The following is a 19,750-nucleotide window of genomic DNA, read 5'->3' on the forward strand; positions in this document are numbered from 1 at the left end:
GTTTCTTTAGTTTTAGCACAGGAGCCATGAGACAAATGTAGTTAACAAGTATATTATAGCTGTAAGCTACGTTATAGTTACAAACGTGTTATAGTTTTGGAAAATATAGAAAATGAAAACATTCTGCTGCACATTCGATTAAACTACAGGATGGAAAGAATATGACAGCTCATTAGTAACCAGTTCTGAAGGAAGCAGGAGGCTGTTGTATTCTTCTTATGCAAATTTTCTGTTCCTCCTGAAATCTCAATGTTTTTGATACACAGCATCTTAAATGGTAAGAAACAGAAAGGAGACTTATTCTGACAAGCCAGATGCACTCTGCGCTCTGTTGAGTACGTTAGCTGTTTGGCTGAACGCTGCTGCTGCTGCCGCAGCCACCTGTGCCTGTTTCAGGTTAGTGTCTCAACTCTATCCATTACCTGTTCTACTAGCCTGGAGTTTATGGAAATGGAAAAACAAGAAAACAAACCATAAACCAACTTGCCTTCAACCCTGTTTACTAATGCTGCATTTCCAGAGATACAGAGCTTAATGATGGTCATGGCGGTGGTGTTATCTTACTTCAACTTGGTCCATAGAATTAAAACTGTTGTTCTCTTTAAGACCAAAGAGCATCCTAGTCCCCCCAGAAAAACTTCCTTGAACCTACATGATTCATGTAAATGGCCTTTATTACATTCAAATCAGTGAACTTTGCTGAAACTTGACAAGTTGTCATGTATGGAAATATAATATATTGGACATGTATTACAATATATTGTGTTTTGGTAAATATGGACACTATATAGTTATATATTACAGTTTCACTCTAATTGTAATATATCCATCCATCCATCCATCCATTTTCTAAGCTGCTTCTCCGTCAGGGTCGTGACGGGGTGCTGGAACCTATCCCAGTGGTCATCGGGCAGAAGGCAGGATACACCCTGGACAAGTCGCCAGTCCATCGCAGGGCATAATTGTAATATATTGCAACTATATTACAATGTACTATAGCTTTGGAATATATAGACATCATATAGCATCACTGAAAATACATTGGAAATATATTAAAATATACTGTATAAAATAGATTTTGTGAAATAAATTATTTTCATTTTAAATATAATAGTATAAATATTTTTGCTATCCAAAAAAGAAAGTTTCTCTAGGTTTTTTTTTCTTGGAAACACTCTAAAATCATGGAATAAAACTTTTTTTTAAATATTATCTTACATTAAAAGATAAGGCCATTGATGGCTTATCCGATAAAGTTACCATTTTGGAAATATTTGTTTTTGTTTTGTTTGTTTTTTTTTTAAACTGCAATGTATTATTGACATCATGTCAATATATCATATTTTAAAAATATATTATATAACAATATATTCTATGTAGATATACAGGTTTTTTGTGGTTTATGATGTGTTTTCTGACACTGTATAACATACTGTTATCTATAAACATGGACTAAATTAAGGGGAATGTTTTTTCAACAAGCTTTGCTTCCATTAACACTGGAGACAATACGTAGTATTATAGTATGTAGTATGTGTAGCAGAAATCATAACTTACCCTTTGACAATAAAAATGAAACTGTTTTCCAGGCGCTACATGAGGTCGCCAGCAGCAATGGGGACAGACCCTTATAGTCAATGCAATCAATATCTGCTCCCTTTCCAAAAAGCAGAATAAAAGCCAGTGAATTATGAGCTTTTGACAATTTACAGTGATATGAGATATGAGAAAAACACTTACAGTCAGAGAAACAGGCATAGAATCCATTCTGCAGTATTTACCTTTGAAACGAGATATTCAGCCAGTTCGACATGATCAAATAACGTGGCTCTGTCATTAGAAGAGGAATGAATAATAAATAAACCCCAGATTCCTAATCAGTTAATTGGATATAATGCTACTGAACACACAAAAACATCTTAGTGGTCAGTCATATTTTACATGGATTAATAACAAAAAACAGCTGCTGTTATGTTTGAGTTCATGATGTCAGTGCTTGCAAAAAGCTGTGCTTTGCCTGTTCTCCCTAAAACCCTGAAAACAAAGTTTTGAAAAGCCTCAGTTTCCAGTGAATGAAAGCGTTGTTTCTGTTGTAACTACTAAATTATGCCGAAATTTTTAAAAATGAGACTTTCTGGGGTGTCTGTGCTGTGATTGATAAAGTATTCATGTTGTGAGAGCACTCTTGTTGATGTTTTGATGAAATGAGATTGTACTGAGTGGTGCAATGTATTCAAAATTTTGAAGAAATTGAAAAATGCTTATTAGTCATTGTAAATAATGGCCAAAATCTGCAAACCCCTTCCATACTTTACTTTTTCTCTTTACTTCCCGATTGTTTTCAAAGCTGCTTTGGTCAAACGGGGCCATTTATGACCTCTATTGACCCTGAACTGACCTGTGCAGTGGGGTCTGATTGGCTCCGTCTCTGATGTTGATTATTTCTTCCATTTGTTTGTAGGGCAGGAGCATGAATTTGACCGCTTCAATGGCTCCCTGGGTGCAGGCAAAGTGCAGAGCTGTGGATTTGTCACACTGTGAAGAAGAGGAGATGAAACAGTCACACTAAGAGAGATGTGGAGCCTGTTATTAGTCTGAGATAAGTGAGACTGGAGGGTCAGGAGGATGGGTCATCTCTCAACTGCTCTTTCTATGAGCACCACAAACCATCAGACCATTAATGAGAGAACACTCTGGGAGGCAGTGGAGAGAAAAGAGAAAAGGCTGCGGTCAGTTTGGCTATAAGAGCCCACAATCTGTATCAATTTTCCTCCTGAATCTGAGCCTATTACCGCAATACTAACTGCACTGATGGGGCTCTAAGAGTGCACAGCAGAGCCGGAGGAGTCTGAATCGGTGCATCAGTTAAGGAAACAGCCTCTGAGTATGTGTGTGCATGCATTTAAGTCTTTGTGGGTAGGCCCGTCGTGATTGTATCATTTTATCTGATGATTAATTGCAATGTAAATAATTATGATTAATAATTTTTAAAAAATGTTTGCTTATGTGCAGCTATTATAGTGCAAGTCTAAAGGGGCCAAACTTGCTGAGCAGCTGCCTCGCTACTCTTATGCCATAAGATCCATAACATGCCTCAAAAAGTACATTTTCTGCTATTTTTATTTACAGGTACTGTATTTTTATTTACATGTACTTCCCCTATGAAATGGAACAAACTTTAAATAAAAAAGAACATTACTTAAATAACAGGGTACTAGTGGTGCTCTGTAGGCAACCCTGCAAGTCTGTAGTGATAGCAGAGGAGGGTAAAGTTCAGCAACCTGCTCTTTAGTTAAATTTAGGGAATCATATACCTTCAAAGGTAAGAGGGGTGGAGTATGCAGCAATTATTTATTTATTTATAAATAATTGTTGCATACTCAACAGCTACTCACCAGCTTCTTCTTTAAATTTTCCCATTCCACCTTAAATGGTGCAGCAGTTCACCTCAGGAAATTGAGCTGGCTAGCTATCAAGACATCCTTCTAGTAATTTTTATGCTTGTCATGAAGAAAAAGACCATAATACATTGAAATGACATTAAACTAAGACATCCGTGACAAACAATGGCGATAGTATTTTTGTAACGGAGAAAATACGCACATTTGTGGGTTTCTTTGGTCTCTTGTTCAGCCATCTTGCCTGTTTTTCTTTTTTCTCATAACCCTCCATGTGGAGTGTGGCTCTGATAAACATCCTTTTGGAGGGCCATGTAGCCCTAACACTTTGCCCTACCCATCTATGTCTACAAACATCGGGATACCCTAACCCTAGGCATGAACTTATTTTCACTTAAAAATCAACACTTGGAATTTGAAAGGGGCACCCAAACTTTGACACACGACTGAATAAATGATGTTTATGATATGTACAATCATTGGTTGGAGCATGCAGCCACTGTTGCTCTCACAGGACTTTGGTGATGAAAACTGGAAACTGTATTTAGTCTGTAAAAATCACATGACCTTCATGTTCATTTTCTGCATTCAAAATAATGTTAGTGAACTACTGAAAGTAACATTCTGATTAAGGTTTTTTGTCCAGGGAAAGAGAAGAAGTTGATTTTGTTTTTCAGTCACCTGTTGCTGGTCCACCTTTGCTCCTTTAGCGATACAGAGCTTAATCACTTCAATGTTTCCTCCTCGCACAGCCAAGTGAAGAGGACTGCTTTTAGACTTATCCAGATAATTTACATGTACAGAGGTGGAGACACCCAGCTCTTCACCTGAGAGAGTGAGAGAGAGGTGGGGGGGGGTGTACAGAGAAAATAGAGAGACAGACAGAAACAGGGAGAGCGAGAGAAAGACAGAGAACATGAGTGTGAGAGTGTAAGGATAAGGAGAGAATGCGTGAGAGAAAGACAGTGTGTAATGAGACAGAAAACGTAAGGCAGAGAGAGTAGAGACAGAGATTGTATAAGGAGAAAGAATATGAGAGAGAATATGAGAGTATAGAGAGAGATATAGTATAAGGAGTAGGAGAGAGAATGAAAGGATCAGTGAGCTTTAACCAGTCCCAGTCTCATTTATCATTTGTTTATCTCCTGACCACAGATTTGCAAACAAAACTCAGATCATGGAGCACATAAACCGCACTTTGACTGACCAGGCATTTGTTATTCTTATTCTGCCTTATAAACTCAGCTGAGTCACATACACATGTGGACTGTCATCGGGAATGTAAATGATGGGTATTTTCCATTTACTCAGAGGAGAAGGCAGAAAATTCACAAATATTTTGGTCTTGGAGCAAATATTTCTGGAACATGCTGTCTGTGGTGCGCTAAACAAGCTGGACATGCAGAGAAGTAAAGCTGCTTTACCTTTTAGCAGAATCACCTCCATGGCATCTTTGGCACCAGCAAATGCCACGGTATGGATGGCATAGTGGCCCAGCTTGTTCTGATGGCACAGCTTTGCACCGTATTCGAACTAGATAAGAGAGATACAGAAGTGTGTTAGTGCTGAAAGTAAAATATCCATACAATCCATTATTGCAATAGTTTTGTTTGTTTTTTAGTTTATTGTTGATCAAGTATCATGATTGTAATATATCATGGCTCACTATCATGATATCATAATGTGGCTCAAGTAGCATAATAACATTGTACAGTGCCTCCAGTATTGTCTCATACAGTGAAGCCTTGAGTGATTCCCGCCTTAAAATGAAATCTATCTTGTTTTATTTAATAGCCTTCACTTCAGTCATCCATTACTCATGGATACTCATTACTGGTATTGATTTGTTTGGTCTCAGAGTGAACAGAAGGTAATTTGTACGTCTGCACTCACAAGTATATGCAGAGCCTGGCAGTTATTGTGGGAGCACGCCATCATCACTGGAGTGTTCCCCAGATCTCCCTCCAAATTCACATCCACCCGGCCACTCGACACCAGCAGCTGCGCCACAACACAAACACATATCATCACTGTTTTCATTACTTTCTGCTTTCGGTTTATTTTTAAAGTTGCCATCAATACATATATGCATATAGACCACTGAAAACACACCCCTGTCAACTGTGCTCAGAAATCATATTCCAACCATAAACACTTGAAAGGTTTGAGTGTAGATTAGCTGCTATCACAATAAGGGAATAAAATGAAAATTAGAAAATAACAAAAAAATAGCAACATGTATATAGCTTTCTGTATATATTTAGCAGTTTTCTGTATATATTCTGTATATATACAAAGAAAGCATCTGTGTCAGTTTGCACTTAACTGGAATTGACCTCTGATGTCATGTGTCATTGTGTAGTCAGTCTAATGTTCATATTAGCAATTCCGGAGCTCCATTTCAATGCTTTTTTTTAACTTGCCCTCACCCACTTTGGATGTGTGTCACACCTATGTTACTCAAGTGGCTAATAATGGTAGAAGGGAAGGAGGTGACAGTGAGGAGGAAATTATTCAAACTTGAGCATGCTAACAAGCCAGCTAGTATAGGAAAGTGATGAGTGAAGTTATGTATCAGCAGTCAAGTACAACAAATGGAGTATTGTAACTAAAAGCCCAGTAAATTGAATGTTATGGTTTTGAAAGCATTAAGTTAAGCATTTTAACTTCTTAAATGGCCTTCGGATTACACACTTCTATAATCTAAGAATAGCTCAGACACTTTCCACTGAAGTCCCTGTACTTACCAAATAATATGCCTTAGTATGTTATAAGCCTGGGACTTTATGGGGTTTAAGTAGTTTACTGCTGTAGCTTATAAACAGCTTTGTCCACCATTATTTTCAGGTTTGAAGAGGAAAATGCCTCAGGTCTGATGCGCATCAGTCGACATTGATGTTTACTCCATCCCTCCCCCCTCCGAGGGTTCATCTAACACCCTTCACTCAAGCAACAACAAGTCTTAACAAAGTGCTGAAGATTCCCCTGAGGGGTAATGCAGAGTTCAAGAAGACGAGGGCTTGTTAAAAACATTATTGAACAGATAGGTGGGTCCAAGATGGATTTCGCTATGACACAAATGAATCAGATTTTTGGAAAATCTCACAAAAGCATTCCAAAGCAGATATGTTTTGTCCTGCATACATTTTGTGTCACTGGATCCTCTGAATTATGAAGCTTTTAAGAAGCTAACATATGGATTATGCTACATATGTCAAATAAAGGTAATTCACTATTAAGCTGCCTCTAAGGCCTCTAAACTACAATGCTGCACAAAGTTTGCTGGTTTGTGTGGGGTATTTTGGTGCGGTCAGTCTTATGATGTCAATTTAGTGCGCAGCAGTATTTGCTCACGTGTAGCAATAGTCATATTTCTCCTATTGCTCCTTAACTTCAACAACTGTTATATACCAACACCAGCTATTCCTCATGGACTCTACTGCTGCCAAAGCAACTTAACTACCACACTGGATGAAGCTCGCTGGTCTGTTTGGGGAATTTGTGCACATGTCTTATAATCCTGTATACAACACAAACACTGTTAGCTCACATGCAGCAAAGTTCACTACAGAATGACACATGACTTCAAAGGTCTATAACAGTGCCGTCCTCCACATGTAACATTTCCTTTCTTGCTCCAATCCAAGGGATGTTCACCTGGACTTTGCTTGACTCACCTGTACGAGATTGTTGCACTCACGGCTGACGGCCAGGTGCAGCGGGGACATGAGGGCCATGCTAAGGATGTTGGGATCAGCCCCTAACTCCAGCAGCAACGAGCAGCTCTCCTCCTGATTCTTCTCCACAGCCCAGTGCAGAGGGGTCTGGCCCTGGTCATCCTGAGCATTTAACTCTACAAAACAGAGCACATTTAAATGGACCTTTCAACACTACATAGCATAGCACAGTTAAACTGACCATCAACTTGGACAAACACCACAAGAGAATAATGACTGTTTAATTTATTACAGACACTACATTGATCAATCAGCTTTACAGAGTACAGCACAGTTAAACTGATCATTCAACTCTAAACAGTAGAGTTAAACACACTCAGCTGCTCCACTTCCCACAACCCTGGTATAATTATACTAAACAGTCACATGTAACATTAACATTCAGCTTTGTCCAAACACCAAACTGACTATTCAACTCTACAGAAACGAATAATATAGCAAACTGATCATTAGAGCCTACAAAACCGTGAAATATTAAAGGTTTCACTGAGTTATTAGGCTGGCTGACCCATTAGCTCACAGTGAACACTATCGTAGATTAGTCAAACGACCTAATAACTAACTTACACTCACAAGAGAACACAACCAGCAATGGAATATCAATACAGCGACAGCCTAGCAGCACCTTAGCAACGACATGGGATAACAGCAATAGCCTATTAAGGCCTTAGCAACCACCTGGGAAACCATAACAAATACTTGTGATAACATAGTAACAGCCTTACAACACCTTAGCATCTGCCTGGTCAAACATAGAAATGGTCTAGCAACTCCTTAACAAGCCCATGAAATAACACTACAACCACCTAGCAATGCCGCAGCAACCACCTGAGATAACATAGCAACCACTCAGTAACACCCTAGCTTTTGCTTGGATATCTTAGCAACTGCTTTGCGACACTCTAGCAACCACCTGAAATACCATGACAACCACCTATCAATTCTATAGCAATGACTTAGCAACCACCTAACAACTTCCGAGCAATGCCTCAGCAACTATTTTTATTGTATTTTTTAAATGTCAATGCACCAGCCTGAAGGGTTCAGAGCACCTCTTTCCTAGTACTTCCTAGCCCTTCTTCCCATGTCTTCAGGGCTTTCCTGCTCTGATCTTGTAATCTTGTGTAATTATGATCACTCTGAAACAGCTTATTTCTCTAATGCTCTCACATTACACTTTTAATGAGCGAATGGAGTGGTAATGGGCACTTGGAGAGTTTTGTGTGAGATGATGTTGATGCTAATGTGTTTTTACTGTAAAGCTGTAATTTTAGAGCGCCTCACCCTCGGGGCCCACTGTGGTCACTATGAGCCGGATGACCTCTAGGTTACCGTTGGCCGTGGCATGATGGAGCAGGCTGGCTCCACTCTCATCTCTAGACTTCAGCAGCTCAGGCTCCTTCTCGCTTAGACACTCCAATGCTGAAATGGTTCCTTTGATGGAACACTGGAGGAGAGAGAGATGGATAATTACGTTCAGAATGTAACTATGGCCGTGCAAAGGAAATAATACACACATATATATATACACACACACACACACACATATATATATATATATATATATATATATATATATATATATACACTGCTCAAAAAATAAAGGGAACACTTAAACAACACAATATAACTTCAAGTAAATCAAACTTCTGTGAAATCAAACTGTCCACTTAGGAAGCAACACTGATTGACAATCAATTTCACAGCTGTTGTGCAAATGGAATAGACAACAGGTGGAAATTATTGGCAATTAGCAAGACACACTCAATAAAGGAGTGGTTCTGCAGGTGGGGACCACAGACCACTTCTCAGTACCTTTCTGCTTTCTGGCTAATGTTTTGGTCACTTTTGAATGTTGGTGGTGCTTTCACACTCGTGGTAGCATGAGATGGACTCTACAACCCACACAAGTGGCTCAGGTAGTGCAGCTCATCCAGGATGGCACATCAATGCGAGCTGTGGCAAGAAGGTTTGCTGTGTCTGTCTGTGTCTGCTGGTGCGGTTGGCCCTGGGTTCTTCCTAATGTAGGACAATGCTAGACCTCATGTGGCTGGAGTGTGTCATCAGTTCCTGCAATATGAAGGCATTGAAGCTATGGACTGGCCCGCCCGTTCCCCAGGCCTGAATCCGATTGAGCACATCATGTCTCGCTCCATCCACCAATGCCACATTGCACCACAGACTGTCCAGGAGTTGGCGGATGCTTTAGTCCAGGTCTGGGAGGAGATCCCTCAGGAGATCATCCGCCACCTCATCAGGAGCATGCCCAGGCATTGTAGGGAAGTTATACAGGCACGTGGAGGCCACACACAACACTGAGCCTCATTTTGACTTGTTTTAAGGACATTACATCAAAGTTGGATCAGCCTGTCGTGTGTTTTTCCACTTTAATTTTGTGTGTGACTCCAAATCCAGGCCTCCATTGGTTGATAAATTTGATTTCCATTGATTATTTTTGTGTGATTTTGTTGTCAGCACATTTAACTTTGGACAGAACAAAGTATTCAATGAGAATATTTCATTCATTCAGATCTAGGATGTGTTATTTGAGTGTTCCTTTTATTTTTTTAGCAGTAAATATATATATATATATACATTTATTTATATACATTAGCCATGCTCCTCTGTAAATGTTTGTCTACTACCCCCGGAATCCTCATTCCCTAAATACACAAAGCAAACACACATACCGGATGCTCTCTACACTCACCTCAAACACACTTTTGGTGGTCGACGTCATGTTATCCTCATCTATAACACAACTGTATGAGCTGCTCTCCTTCATCTGGTTACTGATAATGTTTTCAGCTGTTCAGAGACCAGCAGATAGTAACAGACAGAGAAGCATTATGGTGAGAATTGTATTAGTTAACCACACGGTACATTTAATACTTAACTGTTCTTTTACATTCAAAGAAAACTCAGTCTGCTAAGTCTGTAGTGAATGGTTGATTTCGACAATCATTTCAACACATTTTCTTCAACTTAGAACAGAACAGAGTAGCTGATGACTCTAAACTTATTCATAACAGATGGTTTCAGGAGAAATGCCACCAGAAAGATGCACACACAACTGCATTGCAGATGCAACTGACCCACAGTGTTGGTTACTTATTCTTTAACTGCTAAATCAATAAATATAGGACAGAATTAAAGGATAGGTGTGCAAAATATTACAACAAAGTGACAATACAGATCTATCTATCTGTCTATCTGGATAGATATATATCAGGACAATGACAGAACGTGTGTGCATCTTCGCAACATCCTCTTTGTTTACAAACATTTAAAAGGTTTATAGAAGCCAAAAGGTAGTCGCTGAATTCCATGAATAAAGGTTTATGTGAAAATGTATTGTTTAACAACACTTCCTTGAGCTCTTATTGTCTCATCTTGTGTAGATCTCTGAAGTTGTGTTGTCATTCTGTAGCCCATATTAGGAACTCCAGGCCTAAGCGGCTTTTCTTTATAGGAAGACTGAATGGCGTCTTTGGAAAACACCGTTGTCACATCCTGTGGTCAGCAAAAATGCTTCAAAGCTATGTTTTGTCCTGAGTACGAGTGTCACTGGATTTTCTCAATTAAAAGATTGTTTAGCAGCCAAAATATAAGTAATGCTGCATACATGCTAAAAGCGTGAGTGCTATGCACTAAAATGATGGTGCATAAAAGTATACTTTTAAACTTCAACACTGTTATATAACAACACCAGCTACTCAACCTACAGCCTAAAACTGCCAAAGCCACTAAACTACAACACTACAGAAAGCTTGTTGGTTTGTGTGGGGTATTTTGATGAGGTCAGTCTTATGATGTCAATTTAGTGCACAGCAGTGTTAGCTCATATGAAGGAATAGTCATATTTCTCCTATTGCTTCTTAACTTCAACAGTGTTACATACCAACACCAGCTATTCCTCATGTGCTCTACTGTTGCCAAAGCAACTTATTTTGTGTCTTATGTCAGTTTAAGTCAGTCTTATTGCGGCTCAGTGTGCGGCAGTGTTAGCTTTCATGTATTAGGGATGCATCATTATACATTTTTTTCCAGCCCGAGAACATGTACATATTTTTTGTGCTGACCAAGACCAAGTCTGATACCATACTGAGTAACCTGCTTAAAATGAAATAATTGTATATGAATGCAATGTACCTTCAAAATTAAATAATTTGAAAGCAACATGCTGCATGGCCAAGTAATAAGGAAACATTCTAAGAAACTGCGGACTTGTACCATAAATTCACTGATGCTAAAATCAGGCAGTAATGTACACACCATAGGAAAACATGGTGTCTCTACAACCTATTTTCCCAAAGAAAATTCACAATATTAATGTTTATACCTTGCTATTATATTTAGTCAAACAGAGTAAAGTCAGCACATACAGACTTTGGTAGTAAATGTCTACTGTTTTTCCCACCATTTTTGCTAGCCTACAAGACTTCATTTAAAGCAACTTTGTGACTGGCTTAAAAAAAGACAATAACACTTCTTCACTCTTTCACTGTGTTTGTTCATTAGCACTTAACAAACTCATAATTCAGAGGATCCAGTGGCATTCTGAGGAAAAATGTCTGTTAAAATTTAATATCTGGTAAAACCAGGCTTGGAACACTTTTGTATACCACAGAAACAGCAGCAATTGTTAAAAATGCCACTCCATTTTGTTATAGAGACAGCTATCTTAGACCCAGAGTTCCTAATATGAACCTGATGGTAGAATGACAACTCAACATTTAAATGTTTATTCACATAATTTTGCAACTGCCCACTGAATTCTATTATGCTACTTTCGAGTCAGCAGGTTCTATGCTCTTTTCTGAGTTCAGGTAAATGTGTTAAAGCCATAATCTGCTGTAAAAAGCTAAACGCTAGATGCAGCAGATTGATTTGCTGCTATGAGAGCCGTTTATGTCTTTGGGGAATTGAAAGCAGGTTTGGGGGACAGTGGTCTTTTCATTGCAAGGTAAAAAGGACATTGTGGATGTTGCTGCAGTTTGCACAAGGTTAAATCCCCCTCAGTTCACAAAAGCAATTAAAGCAGGCCCAGCAGGGGGACTGTGATGCAGATCTAATGGGAATTCACCTTCGCAGAAAGTCAGGAAAGGACTCACAAAGGGCATGCACCAACTAATCCGGAATATACTGAGCAGTACATGCTGAGTATCCCAGACTATGCCATAATAGTATGCATTCATTTTATTTTATTACTTTATTATAATGAAATAAAGTGTAATAAAAACAATGCACAGCTGCTTCTGCGTTTGCACATTGATTTCTGTTCCTACTGTGTTTCAAGTTTACAAGTTTTCTGCTCTATTCTAAATTGAGGGAAACGTGTTGTCTGTGGTTATTGTGGTTATTAACTACATGCTACAGATGGAGCAGATTAAGAATAAAAATAAAAAATGTGTGAGTATTCCTCATTACTTTGATCAGTACTCTCAGTCTGACTGCATTGGGCCTTAGTTCTCATTGACTTTCCTTAGATGTGCTAATATATTCACCACCTAAAGCTGTAAATATAAGCTACACCAAATATGATAGCTTATTAATACTGTATGGGAGTTATTAACCTCAGCCACTACTGTTATTCATAGCTGTCCTCCTGTTCAATACTCAGAATAGCTGCAGGTGTTCCTACATTACAGAATTGGAAAAATGAAATGATGAAATTAATCTAGTAGAGTCAGCGACTATGCAAAGCTAAAGTAAAATATAAAAGTAAATGCAGGTCAGCACTAACTTGAATCCAAGATATTGCAGATGTATACCTTTTGTTGTCACTATATAAGACATTTTTGGCCAAAAAATTATCAATAACATGCATAAAATCTTTATATTCTACTAACCTTAACCAGGGGAGTTGCAAGGACCATTTATAGAAGGCTTTATATTATTTTGTAAATTATTAGTTTTTCTGACTTTCTTCATTATTTAAAAATTATTTTGTCCATGACAAGATGTTGGCTAACAGCTAAGAAAAACAGCAGGCTAAATGTTGAAAGCCCTGATATAGCAACTGTACAAATGAAAATTCTAATTGACAGAACAATTTTATTTTATTTTATGGAGTTTATTTTAGCTTGCAAAAAAGCAGCATGAAAAAGGTATTTTAATAAAGCAAAAACACCAAAGGCCAGTTTAGCACTAGGACTCTTTTAATACAGAGCCATGCTGTTGTAAAACATGCAGAACGTGGTTTGATATTGTCTTGCTGAAATAAGCAAGTCCTTCCCTGAAAACGAAGTTGTCTGGATGGCAGCATATGTTGCCAAAACATGTAAATATAATTCGGCATTAATGGTGCCTTCACAGATGTGCAGGTCACCCCTGCCATGTGCACTTATGTACCTATATTATATATCATTATATCATTATATCATTATGTACTATATCATTATGTACCTATATCTATATCATTATGAATACTGGCTTTTGACCTGAAGCTGAGTGGTCTTTAGCCCAAAGGACACAATGCCCATGATCACTTTTCCACTTCACCTCAATCAGTTTTAAATGAGCTTGGGCCCAGAGAAAGTGGCAGCATTCCTTTAACTTGCATTTGTGGATGCAGCGACAACTGTTTCTGAGCCTGTGCAGTGATTTCCACTACAGAATCATGTTTGCTTTTGTTTTGTTATCATGTGCCATAGATGATGAAAAACAAAAAAATTTCTTTGCTATTTAATGTTGAGAAATGTTATTCTTGAATTGTTGTACTATTTGCCATGCAGTCTTTCACAGAGTGGTGAACCCCTCATCATCTTTACTTCTGAAAGACTCAGCCTCTCTGATCATCCCAGAAAGGAGTTTTTCAGAAGTAAAGATGAGGAGGGGTTCACCAATCTGTAAAAACTGTGTGTGCAAATACTGCAACAATTTAAAAATAAACATTTTTAATGTAAAATAGCAAAGAATTTTGGGAGTTCACCATCCACAGTAAAAAAAATATAAAAGATTCAGAGAATCCAGAGAAATCTGTGTATGCAAGGGAAAAGGCTGAAAACCAATATCGGCTGGCTGTGATCTTTAGGCCCTCAGACGGCACTGCATTAAAAACGGATACAGTTCTGTAGTGGAAATCATTTCATGGACTAAGCAAAACTTCTAAAAAACCCCTGTCTGTGAATACTGTTGTTGCTGCATCCCCAAACGCAAGTTAAAACTCTACTGCAACAAAGAAACCACATGGACAGGATCCAGAATTGGGCTCATTTAAAATGGACTGAGGAATTGGAAAAGTGTCCTGTGGTCTGACAAATCAATTTTTTTCTATTCTACTTTACAGTTTTTATAGTATTGCATATCATGTACCTATATAGCTTTTAGAGCAACATATGCTGCCATCCAGACAACATGTTTTTCAGGGAGGGACTTGCTTATTTCAACAATACAATGCCAAACCACATTCTGCACTTACTACAGCAGCACTGCTTCATATTAAAAGAGTCCGGCTGCTAAACTGACCTACCTGCAGTCCAGACTTGTCACTCATTGAAAACATTTGGCGCATTATGATATGAAAAATATGACAAAGGAGACAGCTGAAATCCTGTATCAAGCAAAAATGGCAAAACATTTCACTTTCAAAACTACAGCTACTGGTCTCCTCAGTTACCAAACATTGATTTTTTCATCATTTATGTTGAACAGACTCTCCCAAAATTTTACACTGCTGCACTGACGTTGAACTGTGTGCTGCACTGGGTCGGTATGACCAACAGGTCAAAACAAGTTCAAAACAAAGTGACCGCTGTGCCCTAATTGGTGTTCTTGCCTTGCACTTCTTTAGTTTTGACATGTTATGTTTTTATACACACAGAAACCAAAAGGAACGAGATTTCTCAAAATGTAGCGGAGGAAAAAGTGGAGTGAAAGTAAAAGTTGCCCAAAATGGAAAAACTTCAGTACAGATACACAAAAAAACTACTTAAGTACAGAAACTAATTACATTTACTTAGTTACTGTCCACCACTGGTATTTCATAATAATATATCCTTCATTTTCAACAGCTTCATGTGTGTCAAATGGCCAATTAATACTGTGATATGTTAATATTACACAATGTTAACATTATTGAACATGATCTGTTATGACAGCTCATGACAGGACATACATCTGCCATGACATGTTTGCAGCATTGTGACAGCATTGTGCATCTCATTGATTGATTTCTGATTAAGTCTTGAGTTCCTGTTTAACAGCATTTCTCTGTTACTTAAACACAGGCAAGGAGATGAAGAGAAAGAAACTGAAGGAAACTGAGGAGGTTGAAGGAGGGTGTGTGATCGAGGTTAATGATGAAGAAGAAATCAAGGGGGAACAGTCTATATATATATATATATATATATATATATATATATATATATATTCTCACAACTATATATAAACAATATATACTGTTTTTAAGAATAAATAAAAAAAGATTTGAGAAAATTGTATTTTTGTGCTGTCATAACAGAACATTTACTTCTGTAGGGTTAAAAATTTGGTAAAATGAACTTAATTTTTTTGCAGTAACCCAGCATCTGTATAGCACCATTCAGACATTAAAATACAGGTTGAAATGCTTTACAATGATGAAGGCAAGTAACAACCAGCAATCAAGAAATTAGAGAAGATAAAATCACTGAAAAAAGGAGGAAAAATAAAATGTAAAAACAATTCTTAAAATATATACTATAGATAAAATACAAATAAATGTGTCATACAAACATTTAAACATCTAAAACTCTAAGAAATATGCAAAATAAAACCTCATAAAATAGCTAAATAAAAGTATATAAAAGTAGAGAAATTCTGTGATGTAGATGAAGGCTATGAAACACGTCTACGGTGCAAAATCACACTTTTTCTGATTGCACAACCAAGATTTTATCAATCTATACTCTGTGTATGAAAATCTGGCCTATTGTTAGTGGAGAGCATTTAAGCCGTACTGAATATATACAAACAGATTTACTGTGTGTAAACATAATGACTTACTGACTTATTTATCAGTTCTATTCCTATTACTACTTTATAAATTCATGGCAAACATCCTGATATTAACCCCATCAGTGTATTGTTTTCCATATAGTTAATTATTAATAAGACTTAGTATGTGTAAGTCCATGTAGTGTACAGGGTTTACTGAACACGCCTGTTAGAGATACACTGACATGGGAATGGTTTCGCTCATATTTGCGAGTGAGAAAATCTGTAAATTACACTTGGCCACTTCCAAACACAAGTGCCTGAATGGGAGCGAGTAGCTAACTAGGCTAACCACTCTAGCAGATGTTATCTCGGTCCAGAAGACGTGAAGACATTTTTTCAGACACACAAAAAGACCTTGTGTAAGATGATGAGTCCTCATCTGCATCCAAATTGTAGTGGTTAGCAGTATTAGTACTAATTAGTATTAGTAGTACTGTACTATTAGCTAAGCCTCATTTACCCCTTAACCAATAACTAGATTTCTTTGACTGGGAAAAATATGTATATAAATGTTATTTTTTAATGTATCCCTGTGCTCGCTGCTGATTTTTGTGCTGCTGAATTTTTTGGCTTCCTAGGACCAGAGCTATCGCCTGAGAAGCCTAAGCCTCCAGTTCCAGCACTGTATTAATTTCAGCCGAAGTACTGTTTAGTACGGTTAGCCAGATTCACACATTAACTCTTGTGGATAATTGCAAATCCCCTAAACATTCTGCTCTTATGGAGTACAATAAATGTATAATTGAAATAAATATTAGCGAAATTTAAACATCTGTGCATTAACCAATTATTGTTATTGTTGTTCATAATGACCGTTTGAATATATTAAAGCAGTAAGACACTTTTTTGACAGTTTTCAGTGAATCTTATCATGAATACTTTAATTCAAGCCTGTGATATTAATGTTGGAGTTGTTTAGCATTTCTGGTATCTTTTAGCCTGTTTGCTAGCTGTGGCGCCTAGTCCTAGACAAGAAAATAAGTGTTCAGCCCATCAGTTTAAACACAAACAGGTTCTTACTTCATCAGTCACTCCATGCCTCATGTGATCAGCATTAGAGTCAAAGATTAATCCGTTAACAGCGGAAGATTTTGTGGCACAGTAATACAGGTGTTGTGAAGCAGTCATAGTCGTGGTATATCGTAGATTTTCTAATGGCATTGAACATGGCTCAGCCAATGAGATTTTAGTACCAGAATTATCCGTTTTATAAAGAATATTTTGTCAAATTCTAAGGCCGTTTCTCTTTATATAACTCCTTTTTATTGTATGTAATATGTGTGTGTTAATTTCTTTGTTTATTTCTTTATCACAGACAGTGTGTAAATCAGTATAATATAAATCTGTATTCCCAGAGGCCTAATCAGCCCAAACACAACGTACAGTTTATACACAGGCAAAGCTAACATACATAATATCCCTCGTTTATTGTGGCCACTGCATTTATTAGATGCAAACAAACAGCACAATTAGCAAAAGCTTAAGTACCACTGAACAGTAATACAGCATGGCAAACACACTAGCAGTTATCAGTTTATTAGAGAGCATCATAAACAGTATTTATCACTCAGACCAACTCAATAAAAGGTTTTAATATACTTCCTGCTAGTCGCCTCATGTTATTTTGGCCAGACTGTCTCATATAGCAGATCATTGTGTATACGAAGCCTGCTGAACAGACAGCTGATGAGTCAGGAAGTGCTTTTTTGTTCGCCACCTGGCTGTCTAGCAATGAGCAAACAAAAGTTATGAGACTACAGAGCGTACACTACACCCAATAAATAGTCCATCTGGCACGTTTTACAGCCAATAACCAAACCTTACTAATTACTCATTCAACGTGTCCACAGTTATGCAGCAGGAGTTTCATCTAGTAATATTACAGCATTTAATTAACAAATCAATGTGAGGCAACGTATTGCTTATATTAAACCTAATTCAGCTACGCTGCAGGAGAAAACAAGCCCTAAACAGACATAAAGAAGTATTGAGAGAATTATTTCCAAAGTGAATTGTTATGTTCAAAATAGATAACATTTTTGCTTCTAATGTATGTAAATCTAAAGCCATTTTATTGCAGGTTATTTTGGAGCTTTTATATTGGATCCTTTATCATGACATTTTCACACCATGGAAGAGTGCTCTGTTCAAATAATGCAGAAAAATAAACGTAGGACAAATGGATAGACATGTTGTTTTTTAGACAATGACAATATATACATATTTATATTTTTGCTTATTTATTGTTATATTTTTTAGGCCTAAAATGGGAAACTGCACATGCTATTGTACTCTTTTATAATCCATGCTCTTTATTAGTTTCTGGTTCTATGCTCCTTTTTCATGGAAACATTTTTAAAAAGATCTTTAAAATATCACATAGGCTGTCCATTATTAATATGCATAATAATAACAACAATAGTAATAATAACAGTAAATGCAAAAGAGGATTTAATAACCAACTAACATTGTAAAAATGGCACTTGTAAAAAGAAACATTTTCCACATTCAAACGGTTCTGATGTGTCATTCTTCCACTGCAATTATGATGAACCCGTGGAGAACCTTTATCCTGTTATTGAATATCTCCTTGTTATCTATCTAGGGTGAATCTACAAAGCAGTTCCACACAAAAGTGCGCACTAGAGAGTTTCAGAAGAACAAGAAGTTCCTAAAACTGCTCAGTGTCAAAAGCACAACAACACACATTGCTTTTTCCACAGTGGGTATAAATCCCTGACCAATAAAACAGCTGCTGTAAGTGAAAGTCCTTAAGAGAACAGAATTTCATACCTGTTTGTGGTCCAGATACTGAGCAGTGGTCAGCTGTGTGCTGTTCACTCCGTCTGTATGGGGAGGTTATATACCGCCTCAGATCCTATTTCAGCCGCTCTTAGTTGGAGCTAATTTCCTCTGATGCAATCATAAACCCCTCACCAGTATGACATGAAGTACAGCTAAAGCAATTCTAAAACATAATGGCCAGTTAATGTAGGATTACACAAAAAAAAGAATGCATTAAATTTAAATTAACAGTAGCGTTGATGTAATATGGTTTATTTAAGTGGAAATAATGTACATACATAAATCAGTTCAAAATTCAATTTTTTCAGTAAATAAAGTTTTGTGTGTCTATATATTTTCTGCATATAATATCATATAACATACAGAGTATATAACATCAAAAGCCCCATTACATTCTTTATATACTGTCACACTTACAAGTAAGAAAGAAAATACATTCAGTGGAAATTAAGGTAATATGGTTTTATTCCAAGTCATTTTGGAACATTTCTATTGGTCCATTCTGCATTAAATGTTTACATAATATAAAGAGCAGCTGTTCCCAAATAATGTGCAATAATGAAGTTATTGGGATTTGACATGGGAGTGACAGTAATATATATATATATATATATATATATATATATAGAGAGAGAGAGAGAGAGAGAGAGAGAGAGAGAGAGAGCGAGAGAGAGAGAGAGAGAGAGCGAGAGAGAGAGAGAGAGAGAGAGCGAGAGAGAGAGAGAGAGAGAGAGAGAGAGAGAGAGAGAGAGAACCTTATTACAACTTGTAACTTATTATTATGGTGTTTGTTTCTTGTTTCCAAAATCATCACATGTTGTTTGAATA

General features: G+C 37.3%; 1 protein-coding gene across 1 annotated transcript in view; it reads right to left on the reverse strand.

Annotated features, from left to right (window-relative positions):
* trpa1b (transient receptor potential cation channel, subfamily A, member 1b) overlaps positions 1–18,934 on the reverse strand; it is a 46,050-nt gene extending 27,116 nt beyond the window's left edge. Inside the window, exons 1-10 of the mRNA XM_037534198.1 lie at positions 18,911–18,934; positions 9,846–9,943; positions 8,420–8,582; positions 7,076–7,251; positions 5,292–5,399; positions 4,823–4,931; positions 4,080–4,225; positions 2,399–2,535; positions 1,782–1,830; positions 1,558–1,657 (exon numbers count right to left, since the gene is read on the reverse strand). Of these exons, the coding sequence (XP_037390095.1) occupies positions 1,558–1,657; positions 1,782–1,830; positions 2,399–2,535; positions 4,080–4,225; positions 4,823–4,931; positions 5,292–5,399; positions 7,076–7,251; positions 8,420–8,582; positions 9,846–9,920 (1,063 nt within the window). The 5' untranslated portion in view covers positions 9,921–9,943; positions 18,911–18,934. The remainder of the gene's footprint in view (positions 1–1,557; positions 1,658–1,781; positions 1,831–2,398; positions 2,536–4,079; positions 4,226–4,822; positions 4,932–5,291; positions 5,400–7,075; positions 7,252–8,419; positions 8,583–9,845; positions 9,944–18,910) is intronic.
* Positions 18,935–19,750: the final 816 nt, after the last annotated feature.

Source organism: Pygocentrus nattereri, chromosome 24 (genome assembly GCF_015220715.1).
Source record: "Pygocentrus nattereri isolate fPygNat1 chromosome 24, fPygNat1.pri, whole genome shotgun sequence".
NCBI classification, from domain to species: domain Eukaryota; kingdom Metazoa; phylum Chordata; class Actinopteri; order Characiformes; family Serrasalmidae; genus Pygocentrus; species Pygocentrus nattereri.